Here is a 13,706-nt window from a genome sequence, read left to right on the forward strand (position 1 = left end):
TTGGTGCATTTTGGTTTTTATCTCACCTGGACTTTAATTAGTCAGGTGAGCTTATGTGATCGAGCAGTGCCCGTAGGTGAGTGAGTCAGTGAGTCAGTCCGTAAACACTTTAGTCATTATCGCTTGAACCAAACACACAATTTTGATGAAACTTGACCACAACCTTCATCACCAGAGATGTACCAAAGTTTATTGACCGCATCAAAATCTGCGCTCGTTAAAGGGGTTTAGAGGGGGGTTTTGACCCCCTAAAATAGGTATCTGCTGTCTCCTCTGAAACTACACACAATTTCCATGAAACTTCACCACAACATTCATCACCTATAATGGACCAAAGTGTATCGACTGCATCAAAATCTGCACTTTATTAAGGGGGTCTGGGGTGGGGTTTGACCCCCAAAATAGGTATTTGCTCTCTTCTCCAAAAACTACACATACGATTTTGATGAAAGTTGACTACAACTTTCTTCACACGCGATGTACCAAAGTTTATTGACTGCATCAAAATCTGCGCTCAGGGTTCTGACCCCCCCCCCCCAAAAAAAAATAGGTATTTGCTGTCTTCTCCAAACCACACACAGAATTTCAATGAAACTTGACCACAACCTTCATCACCCTTGATGTACCAAAGTTTGTTCATGGCATTAACAAAATCAGGGTCTGGAGGGGGTCTGCAGGGGGTTTGAGTGGCTGTTGCTCCTGATCCACGTGAGCTTCAGGACAGGCGATCCTATTTTTCTTGTTTGTTAATCGATATATACTAAAGAAACTTGAGAAGGCATCGCAACTTGAGGAAGATTTTTCTCACGTATTTTTGTGCAAGCTTTTCCAGCTTCTTTCATATGGAATACCAATCAAACCGATTTTCCTGTTTGATGTGAACATGATCAGGTGTTGATGATGTATGTCTCACAATTGATGACGTCTTTTGTTTTTTCTCCCTTCAGGTTTTGGTCGACATGTGGTTGCAGCACTCCTCTGCAGATGTCTACCAGAAAATTCTGTCCCCATTGTCACTGGTATGCTTACTTTTCCCTTTGTATTCACCGCCAGTTGTCACTTTTTCCTTCTCTGAATTCTACGACGAATTTAGTGAGTCGAGTGAGTTTGGGAAGATCTCGTGCTTCCATTAATAAAACAGGACAGGATCATGATTTATATATTTATTTATTTTACAGTAACATTGCTCGTGACAGAATATACATACAGAGTTTAGATAACATTAGGTCCATCTGCACATGTGGTACTCTCCTGACAAAAGAAATGGGAGAGGGAGGGGGACAACTTGTTTTGAGAATATTCTGTAGAAGTCTTATTTGCACAGCTGTGAATATAATCAAGGCAGTGTTTCAAAGCTTCAGTCTTGGACATGTCTTTAAAAGTTCCTCTGCAAGCTTTCCCAAGCCTGCATTTTGGACTGAATGGGCCGTGTTAGAGCCGTACTACCAGAGGCAGTTTTTCACAGCGAAAGGCAAATTCCTTGAAGCATCAGTACAAATGTTGTGTTGGAATGGGTATCCAAAACCAACAACTTCTGGAGGCCCCTATTTGGGGGCCATTTTCATGGTCATTGTGGACCTGAGAGGCCATAGGCCTATCTCAATGCACAATCTAATCACAATATTGTTTTCGTACAACACCCCTCCCAATTCCATCGCCAGGCACTGCATGATATCATCGACAGTTGCCGACAGCCTTCAGCGCCCGGCGATGGCTCTCGTCAAAAGGGCGTACTCAGTTTTCACTCTGTTTTTGTTTTCTTGTTTTCTTTCTTGTTTGTTTGTCCGGGTGATATCTCAGCCATCCTTTCGGCATTGGAAGCTAAAATTTGGACACAGCGATCAAGTGATTTGGCTGAAAAGAGTATTTTTGATTTATTACCTCTGCCACCGAAGGTGAATGAAGTTGTTTTTTGTCTCTGTTTGTCTGTGTGCAGGATGTCTCAAATCGTTGTGGACAGATCCAGATGAAATTTTGTGGGCAGGTTGGATGTGTGACAAGGATGAACTGATTAGATTTTGGTGAAGATCCAGATCCGGATCCGACTCCAAGAATTTTTTAAGTGATTCGTCACCATTGAGAGACAGGACCAAAACTGATATATATATATATATATATATATATATATATATATATATATATATATATATATATATATATTTTTTTTATATATTTTATATATATATATATATATATATATATATATATATATATATATATATATATTTATATATATATATTTTTTTTAATATATTTTATATATATATATATATATATATATGTGTATGTATATATATATATATATATATATATATATATATATATATATATATATATATAAAAAGCCTGGTGTTGGCGCAGTGGTTAGGGCAGCGGCTTGGGATCCAAAAGGTCCTGAGTTCAAGCCCCGTTGGGCCACTGAATTAATACACCAGGAGGTTGACTCAGCCTGTCATCCTTCCGAGGTCGGCGAAGTGAGTACCAGTGTACTGGGCCCGGTGTATACCCCGGTTAAAATAGATGTACAATATCCCTGTGTCGTAAGAGGCGACCAGGGTTGCGTCAGGAAGGGCATCCGGCGTAAAACCTGTGCCAAAACATTATGCGGATCATAACAGATGATCCGCTGTGGCGACCCCTAACGGGAGCAGCTGAAAGAAAAAGAAGAAGAAGAAGAATATATATATATATATATATATATATATATATATATATATATATATATATATATATATATATACATACACACACACACACACACACACACACACACACACACACACACACACACACACACACACACACACACACACACACACACACACATCACATATATATATATATATATATATATATATATATATATATATATATATATATATATATATATATATATATATTGCGAATCCCGCCTGCCTGGCGTGCGATCGGCCACGTAACTCAAATCGCGACACGTCGCCCACCGGAACCGACAATTCAGTCGTGACCCTCCGGGAACTACCGCCAGGAGCCAGTCACGGGTGGGGGTTTAACCTCACCACGATCGTGCCAATTGCCCACCCGCGGAGGATAGGGTTGCTCGCCAAATTCGACCTACCTAAGTACCTGCGCGACCGGGCGATCGTACCTCGCCGCAGGTCGACTTCGGACACGAACCGCTGAAGTGGCTCGTTCCGTGCTGCAGGGATAACCGAGCGGAGTTATCGTCGACCTCGACGGTTCAGATTATTTACCGGGTGTTTTAAACCCACTACCAATCCCTTACGTGATGCAAGATGGAGCTTTCAAATAAGGGAAAAAGACGCAACGAAACGGGAAACAGTTCAACAAGCAAGCACTTTATTACACACACACAGACAAGCACGTATTCACAGTAATGCACATATAACAGTCAAGAAAATATGCAACGAAAGCAAAAGCACTACTACCGACTATAATTATTTACAACACTTAAACAATTATACTTGTCGGGACTCGGCGCCACATCATTCATTCAAAAAGCAAAGGAAACAAAAGCCACCCTCACAGGCAAGGAGGCAGACAGGTCCGTGGACCAAATGTACGTGGACCCTGGAGGAGCGGCCAGGTCCACGAGACCGAGAAGGTCTTACCCGTGTCCTCGTGACGCGATGGCGGGCAAGCCGCAATGTCTGCGTAGCTGCGCCCCGACTCCGTGCCCCTGGCGTGGTTGGTGAGCCCTCTCCGGCGTGCTCCGCGCAAGCACTGTTTTGTCGGCACCACGGTTAGGGTGGGGAAGGAACAGGGCCACCGGCACTATCTCAGCGCGGATGGGGGAGAGGAGAATTGTCGATGCTCAGGGTCGAGCGAGGGGAATGGCTGGCTGGCTCGAATCCCACGACGAGACGAGCGACCCCCACACTGCAACCTTGATGACGACCTCCGTCTTCACTCGACCCGAACTGAACTGCACTCGACCCGCACTGAACTGCACTCGACCCGCACTGAACTGCATCTTCACGTGACCCGAACTCAACCGCCGTCTTCACTCGACCCAAAACCGCGCGAGTCGCCTTGTGCTCGCATCTTTATAGACCGGAGGAGGAGCCTGTATGCAGATTTCAGGATCAAAACGCTATTGGAGGCGGGGCCACGCCACCCTCTGTTCAGCCATTGGTGTGGCAAAAAGGGGCGTGAGCCTCTTTTGATCCGAATTCTCTCTCGTAAAGAATCCACGTTCATCGCGCTTGGAGGCGGGGCCATACCGCCCGACGCTCGCCCATTGGACGCAGAAAAAGGGGCGTGCACCCTTCCTGATCCAACTTTCTCCCTGAGAGGAACGCATTCGTACCCGCGGCTCGACACGTTCGGCATCAATCACCGAACGGGCTCTGGACAGCACGACGTTTGGTGTTGACTGGTGGTGTGGTCGATGGTTGTAGAAGGAGATAGGTGAAGGTGGTGGGGGGTTTGCTGTGGTGGTTTGGTGGTTGGCGGGCATCGTTTGAGAATGGCGGTGAAGCGATGTTTGCGGGATAGAGTTGTGGAGGTAAAGAGGCAAAGGTGGTGGTGTTTGAGTTGTTGGTGGGTTAATGGTCCAAAATAACAATAGAGAAAGAAAAATGGCTAACTCAAAGCGTCGCAGCCCGGATGACTCACACATATTCCCTCTAAAACAACGGGTGTGGGCTAACTACACATGAACTTACCGATGTATCTCACCTGAGAACCTTTTATGGTGTAATGCGAATTTCCACAACCGTAAGAACCAAAATATTGTTGCGGATTCACGCCGCCGGCGTGCGAACGGCCACGTAACTCGAATCGCGGCACGTCGCCCACCGGACGGACAATCCAGTCGTGACCCTCTCGGACTAACGCCGGGAACCAGTCACGGCTGGACCTTTCGGTCTCACCGCGATCGAGCCAATCGGCCCCCGCGTGGGATAGGGTTGCTCGCCAAATTAGACCTACCTAAGTACCCACACGGAGGGTAGACCGGGCGATCGCACCTCGCCGCAGGTCGACTTCGGACACGGGCCACTTAAGCGACCCGTTCCGTACTATCGGGATAACCGAGCGGTGTTATTCGTCGACCTCGACGGTTCGATTAATTATCGGGCGTCTTAACCCACGACCAACCCTTTACGTGAAGCAAGATGAGGATTCAATGAAAGAAATGACGAAGCGAAGCGGGAAAACAGTTCAATAATAAGCACATTTATTTCGCGGCACACGGGAAGCACACATATACAATTCCACCAAAAGCACATGGAAAAGAAGACAAAAAGCAAATGCGACAATGCAGATCTAATACCGACTACGCGAGCACACGGCAACACTTATACAATTTTACTTCACAGACGGCGCCGACAACACACATTCCCAAAGCAAAAGAAAAGAGAACCACCCTCCAGGATGAGGGGGTAGGCGGGCCTGGAGCCGAGACCGTGTCGGGCCTACCCGTCTGATGATGAGACGCGGAGCGGCGGTGGTGCCTCAACTCCGCGGGCCTCGCGGACAGTGTCTGGTAGGGGGTGGGAAGGGGGCCCCCTTTGTCGCACTATCTCAGCGCGGGGGGAAACAGGAGGGGGTTGCTGATGCTCGGGGAAAGGAGGATTTCACAAAATCGCGGGTCCCGCGACGAGCGTCTCCACCACGACCTCGGTCGCGCCGCCGGCCTTTCTCTCCGCAGTTCCCCGAATCCGACGCGAGCACCCCCTCGTCCGCCTTCGCCGCCGCTGCCTCTCCACAGCTCCGTCCTCTTCACTCCGACTCCGCGAACTCCCAACTGCCCTGAGCTCTTCCTCCGCTTCCAACTCAACTCTTCCTCCTGCGAACTGAACTGCCCTCGACTGACGAACGCGGCCCCTTATATCCCCCGTGGCCTCGCTCCTTCATCTTTGACCCTCTGCCTCCGACCTTTCACCTCTCTTGCTGGCTCCCCATTGGCCCGAGGAAAAGTGGGCGTGAATGCTTTTTGATCCATGAATTTGCATATAGCGACCGCCCTCCAACGCCCTGGAGGCGGGGCCAAATCGCCCCTCGCTCACCGATTGGACGGAACAAAAGTGGGCGTGAGTCGTTTTTGATCCGTTTTTCTGCGGAAAGTCCGCGATGCTTTTGAACACGCTGCTCGGTGCGCGCTCTACACGAGTCCAGCATCGGTGCCCACGAGTGGCGAGAGATGACGGTGATGCGACGGTGGCGAGTTGTGACGGTAAAGGTCGCGGCGGTTGTGGTGAAGCGGCGTTGTGGTTGGTGGTTGTTGTTGTGATGGCTGTTGAGACGTGGTTGGTGGTGGTAATAATGGCGGTTGGTCCAAAATAAAGATAGTAAAAGAAAAACGGCTATCCTGAAGAGTCGCAGCACGCATAAATGACATTTATTCCCTCTAGACAACGGGTTTGGGCCTAACTACACATATACTTACCGAGATATCTCACCTAAGGGACCTGAATGGTGGTTTGCGAATTTGGTCAACCACAACAATATATATATATATATATATATATATATATATATATATATATATATATATATATATATATATATGTATATATATATATATATATATATATATATATATATATATATATATATATATATATGTATATATATATATATATATATATATATATATATATATATATATATATATATATATATATATATATCAAAAAAATTGTTGACGGATTCGGTTGAAAGTTGGTGGACACGTTGGGTGTGTGACAAGGAAGAATTGATTTGATTTTGGTGAAGATCTGAATCCGGATCTGGACATGAGAATTATTTTTTATTTTATATTTTTAGTGATTATTCACCATTTGAGAGACAGGGCCAAAAACTATATAAAGCATGATATTTCAAAAATGTATTTGGCCCGATATGTTCTCGTGGATCAGGCATTACGTGCCAGAGGTATGCACCCAACTGAGTGCCCTTCAAGTTGATTAATCTATTAATTGTTTTATTTTTCAATTAATTACTTGATATTCAAAAGGTTAGATTCAGAAAAAACATTGGTGGTTTCAGTATGCTATTTGCCAATTGATTCAGAAATTAATTATTTGACTATCATTATTTATTTTTATTACACATTTATTTATTGCACACCGCTCCCTCCCAATTCTGTCTCCATTTGGTGCACGGCAGCATCGCCGGGTGCTAAAGGTGCCTTGGGAGTGCTGGATAATATGTCATTTATTTATTTGGCATGGGGGCAGTGTACTTTGAATATGTGTCTACTTGTGTTTTTTTGCACTTGGTCCACTGCTAACACATTGAAAACCAATGACTTCAATTCCATCATCCTGCATGTATTTGTCAAATAACATTTCTTGCACTATTCTTCGTTCCATGAACTGTAAGACCCCGGTTTACATCGGGGATGCGTTCTTGAAAAGTATGTCGAATAACGAAACAACTTAAATCAAAGCAATATTTCTCATAAGGTCAGGCCAGGTATGGGAGCATGCGCCGGAGCAGCCCATCGCTGCGTCCACTTTCTGCAGGTACTCCAGGGGCCTCCATCTGGCCAACCCCAGGCAGATGCCTGGCCCATCCCCAACTCCTTGAGATGCTGATCAACCTGTGGCAACCACGAGGCATGTGGTCAGCCCATTGGCCTCCTCCACTCACGAGGCTTCCTCACTGAGAGAATCTGGTGAGTAGGATCAGCATCAGGAAAATGAGCCGCATGTCCAGACAGCTGCAGCTGATGCTCACGTACGATGCAGGAAACAAATATAATTTGAGTCTCTCTCAGCAACCGCTCGTTGAACACAAAGTCCGACCAGCGATAGCCAAAGATTCTCTGAAGAGACCTGGTAGCAAAGGAATTGAGTCTCCATCTCAGATAACTGGTCAGAGTCCAACTCTCACATCCATAGAGCAAGAGTGGAAGCACCAAGGACCTGAAGACTCAGACTTTTGTCGTCTTGCACGGGTACTGACAGCGCCACACTTCATGATCCAGTAAATCCATGACTCCCGAGGCCCGACCCAGACGTCTTTTAACCTTTGGCTCACAGCCAGCAGAGATGAATATAACTGCCAAGGTAAGTGAATCTCTTCGTGATGTCAGCATCCTCAACACAATCAGGTACAGACAAGAGAGCAGCATCCAAGGTGTCGTTGAAAGCCTGGAGCTTACTTTTGACCCAGGAAACGCATAATCCCATCGGCTCCAATTCCTCATTCAGCACCTCGAGGGCCCCAAAAAGTCTCCGCAAAGATGAATGCATCATCTGCAAAATCAAGGTCAGATAAATTGACATTCCCAAATGATGCACTGCAGCTTGATTTTTTTTCCACCATCTTCCCCAGAATCCAGTCCATACAAGCGCTGAAGAGTGTGGGGGCCAGTACATACCACTGACAATCTCCAGTAACAATTGGAAATAAGTCAGAGATGGTATCACCACATCTCACAGCACTCTCAGTACGAGAGTATGGTTCAGACGTCAGATTGATCAGTTTTGATGGCACCCCATGAAGACCAAGAATCCTCCAGCGAGCATCCCGATTCACTGAAGTTAACGCTTTGCAGAGATCAATATGGGCTGCAAGCAGCCCCTGCTGAAACTCTCGTCTGCGTTCGGTGAGGACCTGAAGGGGAAGGATACGGTCAATCGTTGACCTCTTTGGTGTAAAGTCCGACTTCTCTGGGTGCTGGTGTATCAATCAGATGGTGGCGAACCCAATCAAGAATTATCCGAGCAAAGACCTTACCCGACACTGATAGCAGCTTCACCCCTCGGTCGTTGTTGCAGTCCTGGCGATCACCCTTCCCTTTCCAGTGAGGGACAACATGGCCCCCCTTGCTGGCATTTTGGATGATGCATGTGTTCCAGGCAGAGCACAGAACTGCATGCAATGACACGAGTACAGCATTTCCACCAGCCTTGAAGTTCAGCATGGAGGCCACAGATCCCAGGAGCTTTACCCCATTTCAACCGGTTCACCGAAGTGTTTCCACATATGAAGGTGGATCACAGTTGATTGGAGGGTCAGCAATAGGGATGGAAACATCCCTGACATCCAACTCAACAGCTGGTGGATCATCTTGGTACAGCCGCTCAAAGTAACCGGCCCAGCGGTCCTTCACTTCGGACCCCTCTGTCAAGAGCCCACCACCCTCCACTCGAACTGCAGTCCACCGAGGGATGGGCCTGGAGGTACGCAATGCGCAAATTCCCCTGTAAGCGGGACAAGAATCACATGATGAGAAATAATGCTCTACCCCCACACAGATTCCTCGCACATAGGCCTCCTTGTCCACCCTCAGCACACTTACAGTTTTTCACTTCAACTCCCTGAACAGCTCAGCTCTGCCATCAAGTCTGGCCTTGCGACACTGGTCAATGGTATCCAGTGTTCCTTGAGAGTGAAAATTATTCTTCACCCTCTGGTGAGTTCTGAGACATCCACTGGCAACATCAAGGATGGTGGTCTTAAGTCACTCCACACCTCTTCAGGATTCCCCAAAGCACCCAGACCCCCCAAATCCCCACTTGGTCTGTTCGCAAAATCCTCAGCTACCCTCTCCTCCTTGAGCATTCCAACATCCAGCCGAGGCTGGGATAGTACGATTCTCCTGGATTTAAGCTGCAACTTCAGAGTTGCTCCAACAAGCCTGTGGTCGGTATTGAGTAACTGAGCACTCCGGTAGACCCTGCAGTTCTTGATCATCCTCCCGCTGCCATCAACGAACACATGATCATTCTCCTTTGCCACACCACCAGCATTGGAATACCAAGTCCAGGGATGAGCCTGTGGGCATTGAAACCATGAACCAGCCACACAAATTCCATGACTTCTTGCAAAGTCAAGGAACTTGGTGCTATTCTGGTTCACAGTTCCAGACCCATGGGGACCAATACACGTCTCATAACCATCCCTCTCAGTTCCAGTCGATGCATTGAAAACCCCCAAGACTGAAAGAGTATCTCGCTTGGGACACTGATCAACCACAGACTCGAGTGTGGCGTAGAATGAGAAACCTTCACGGTGAGATCCCTCGCCTCGGTCGGAGCAAATTCCGAGACCAGGGAAACAACACCCAAGGAGTGACGAATCCTTCGTCTCATAATATGCTCATTGACCGGTGTTACCTCAATTATCATTGGAGTTAGCTGATTGTACACTAGGGTGGTCCAAAATCATAAGAGAAAAATTCAAAATTTGAATATTCTTGGGGCATGTTGATTATTTTGTTCCACCTGACTAGAAAGTATTCCTGGCCAAATTTGCCACAGTTCCAAAAATATTTAGGGGTCCATCAAGAGGAAGGAAGTTGCTACATCCGGTGGGAGAGAGGAAGACGTCGGTGGGAGAGAGGGAGACATCAGTTGAGCTTTCGGTTCGCTGTCGGTCGGTGTTAAAAGTACTCATTTTTCTTTTTTTTATCTCTAATTTTTTTTCTTCTTCTTTTTGATTCCCAGAGTGAGTGAGTATGGCGTGTTCTGCACGGAAAAGCACGGAACTGTTCCTCTTGGATCAACCATTGGAGAAATTCACCGACCGCCAGTTGCCCACTGCTCACTGAGAACATTTTATGCTCTTTCCTTTCATTTTTCCTATTAGTATTGTGACATTATAATGTGACATATAATCCGTTGAGAGACTTTGATGGACCCCTAAACCACCTCCAAATCTGCTAATTTTTGTTTCTTTGCGTTTTTCAACGTCAGGAACGATTTGGCAAACATGCCCACGAGAAATTCGAACTTTAATTTTTTGAACCACCCTATTGTACACAGCTACAACAACTCAGTGGGCATGGTGACCATCAGAGCGACCAGACCAAGAGTCAGTGTAACCACCCGCCACGATCTCTCCACTGTCCGGTCTCTGAATCTCAGAGAATCCTGCAATACCGATGTTCAAACGCTTGACCTCAGATGATAACAGAGACAGGTGATCATCCTCTCTTAGAGATGACATTCCAGGCACCCACCCGAAGGGACCTCCTCAGGTTAATCCAAGGAAACCACTGTCTGGTGGACGACACCTCAGCACCACCCCAACACACGACTGCAATCTGACCCAGGAAGGTTACCCCGTGGTTTTCCTCCTCTCATCAAATAGTGGGGGTCCCGAAGGCGTTGCCCCAATCCCGTCATCGGGTGAGGTCCCTGTGGAGGGCAACTACACAGGAGGTACTCCCACGGAGTGGGTTTTCAATTTTCTTTGCGTTTTCTTATGTTTTGCGGAGTGAGGGGTTTTATAGTGGCCGGAGTACAAATCCTGCCACCAACCTCCAAATAAAAAAGTAACCCAAATGCAGGAGGATGTCCGCAGTCACAGTTGGGCACTAGATATGGATGGCCGTTGGCTCACAAGGAGCTCCTCTGCCCTCCACCCTTTCTCACAAGAATTAATGGAATAAGTGGGAGATGCATTCCTCACATCACCACTTCAGGTATTATATTTTGCTTTTCAGCTATAATGTTACCCTTTTTTGATTAATGACAGTTATATTCAAATACAAATATGTACGAATGAAATAAAAAACAATTGCCAGACGTGTTTAAATATAAATGAACCTCTTCCGGAAGCGGTCAAAAGTGGTGGTTCATCGTCGTCATCTTCCTCATTCATCATCGTCCTCAATGAACATGGACATATTTATTGATCGGACACAAGCTTGATAACCCGGCAAGTCATGAATACCAGCATGCATTCGATGAATAACATTAAATTTCACTTCTAAAGTAACACTTTTACAATGCCTCTTCGCCAATCGACAGTGCAGTACATTTCTTTATGTGCAACGCAAAGTACTGTCAGACCCCGCTATTCACGGGCGATACGCTCCTGAAAAATGCCGCGAATGTTAAGGTGTGCGAATGTCATGGCATTGTTACATATCGATATATATATATATATATATATATATATATATATATATATATATATATATATATATATATTCTAGGCTCGTGGTAGAGCGATTGCACATACAGGGAACAGCAGGGAGAGGGGAGAGAGTAGTCAGAGACTGACAAGTGATGCAGGTAACAATAAGGGTAAGGGCAAATGCATATGGTGGACAATATGGATATTGGATACATAAGTAAAATTGTGTTTGACAAGTTTCTGATTTTGTCAACGTCTGAGGAGAAGAAAGAGGCTGCTGCTTGTCTGTCAGAGGGATGAGGGATGTCATGGCAGAGTGGGGTCATCAGTAGAGAGATAAAGAGGATTTTCCAGAGCCAGTGAGATCATTGATGAAGATTAGGAATAATATGTGGCTTAGAACACTGCCTTGGGGGTACTACAACCTTGATAGGGAGAGGAGATGAAAGGGTTTTTTTGAGAGCCACACGTCTATAAGAAGGGAGGAAGTTGAGTTGGCCTTGGATTCCATAGGCAGACAGTTTTGAGAACAAAGTAGGATGCCAGACTGTATCAAAAGCTTGACATATGTCCAGAGAGACGGCCCTGATCTCATGTCTGATATTGAGGGCCGGGATAGCAGAAGCAGCATGTCTAAGCTAGAGTGACCAGGTTTGAATCCGAATTGATGATCTGAGATGAGGCTGTTGGAGAAAAGGAATGATTTTATGTCACTTGCGATGATGGATTCCTCCTCCTCCTCCTTCACATGCATCATTGGCTGAGGGCGTGGCTGTGCCGCTGATGCAATTCCCTATTACCAGTACACTCATACTCATTTTGCCGACCTCGGAAGGATGACAGGGTGAGTCAACCTCACTTGGTGTTAATTCAACAGTCGACGACAGGGGCTTGAACTTCGGACCCCAAGATCTAAAGCCAGTCATCCCAAACGTGAAGCCAACACCAGGCTTTGATGGATTCCATGACCTTGCTGATGATTGGAAGTACAGTAAGCTAATTGGGCTGTAGTTAAGGGGACCCATTTTTATACCTTTTTATGTAATACTGTGATGTTGGCTGATTTCCAATTTCCCAGATGGATGGAGGAGACCAATCCTGAAATGTAAAAAAATAAAATAAAATAAAATAACCTGTGAATGTTGAAGCAGGTCACACTTTATGAGCCGCGATTACATGGGGTCCACAAATAGAGAATCCGTGAATAGCAGGGTCCGACAGTACAGTCGTTCTTTCGGCGATTTTGCGATCTCTTGATTTGGTACTTTCGTGTCCAGCAGTCTGGCTTGTAGCATGGTATTGTGTACACTGTGGTCCTAAATGAGGAGAAAGCTTAGTAGTCCATGAGCCAGGTGGCCGATTTTGAGGTTTTGGTATCCAGCGACTGAATAAACGCCATTGTAATTTTTGGGTAGCCTAATGTCTCAAGTATTCAAAAAAGTTGAGCGGACCTTTCAGATCAGTAGCTTAATACCCCTACGGTGGCCATTTTTAAAGATGGCCGCCGTATTTTTTGAAATCCATTTAAGCTAGTTTAGAGTACAATAAGTCAACTTTGGGTTAAGGTAGACAGACTTGTGAGGGCTCATTTTCTTTGTTAGAACCTGCTGAATCTTATGATATGTGGATTGTTTTGTTTTTCTGCATTTCTGAGCTCGGCATTGAACTTTGTATGTGAAAATTGTGACTATTTTGTCACATTTCATCAAAATATGCAGAGAACTTCCCTCACTACATCGTTAAAACTATTGTTCTGGTGATAATTTTACTTTGGTTGAGTCAAGATGGTACTTCTGAATCGATAGAATGTGTAGTACAACCCATGTGAGGCCATTATCCCACTGAAAATGGATATATTTTGGAAATCCATTTCCGTGTATTGACTG

At 45.8% G+C, this 13,706-nt stretch overlaps 1 protein-coding gene across 4 annotated transcripts in view; it reads left to right on the forward strand.

Moving 5' to 3' along the window:
* SMPD4 (sphingomyelin phosphodiesterase 4) overlaps positions 1 to 13,706 on the forward strand; it is a 91,588-nt gene that overhangs the window by 41,815 nt on the left and 36,067 nt on the right. For all 4 annotated transcript variants that reach the window (XM_085859714.1, XM_085859712.1, XM_085859711.1 and 1 more), the window contains one exon: positions 948 to 1,019. In XM_085859714.1, coding sequence (XP_085715840.1) covers positions 948 to 1,019 — 72 coding nt within the window. The remainder of the gene's footprint in view (positions 1 to 947; positions 1,020 to 13,706) is intronic.

The sequence above is a fragment of the Eptatretus burgeri genome, chromosome 16, assembly GCF_056783735.1.
Source record: "Eptatretus burgeri isolate ZD-2024b chromosome 16, Ebu_testis_v1, whole genome shotgun sequence".
NCBI classification, from domain to species: Eukaryota; Metazoa; Chordata; class Myxini; order Myxiniformes; family Myxinidae; genus Eptatretus; species Eptatretus burgeri.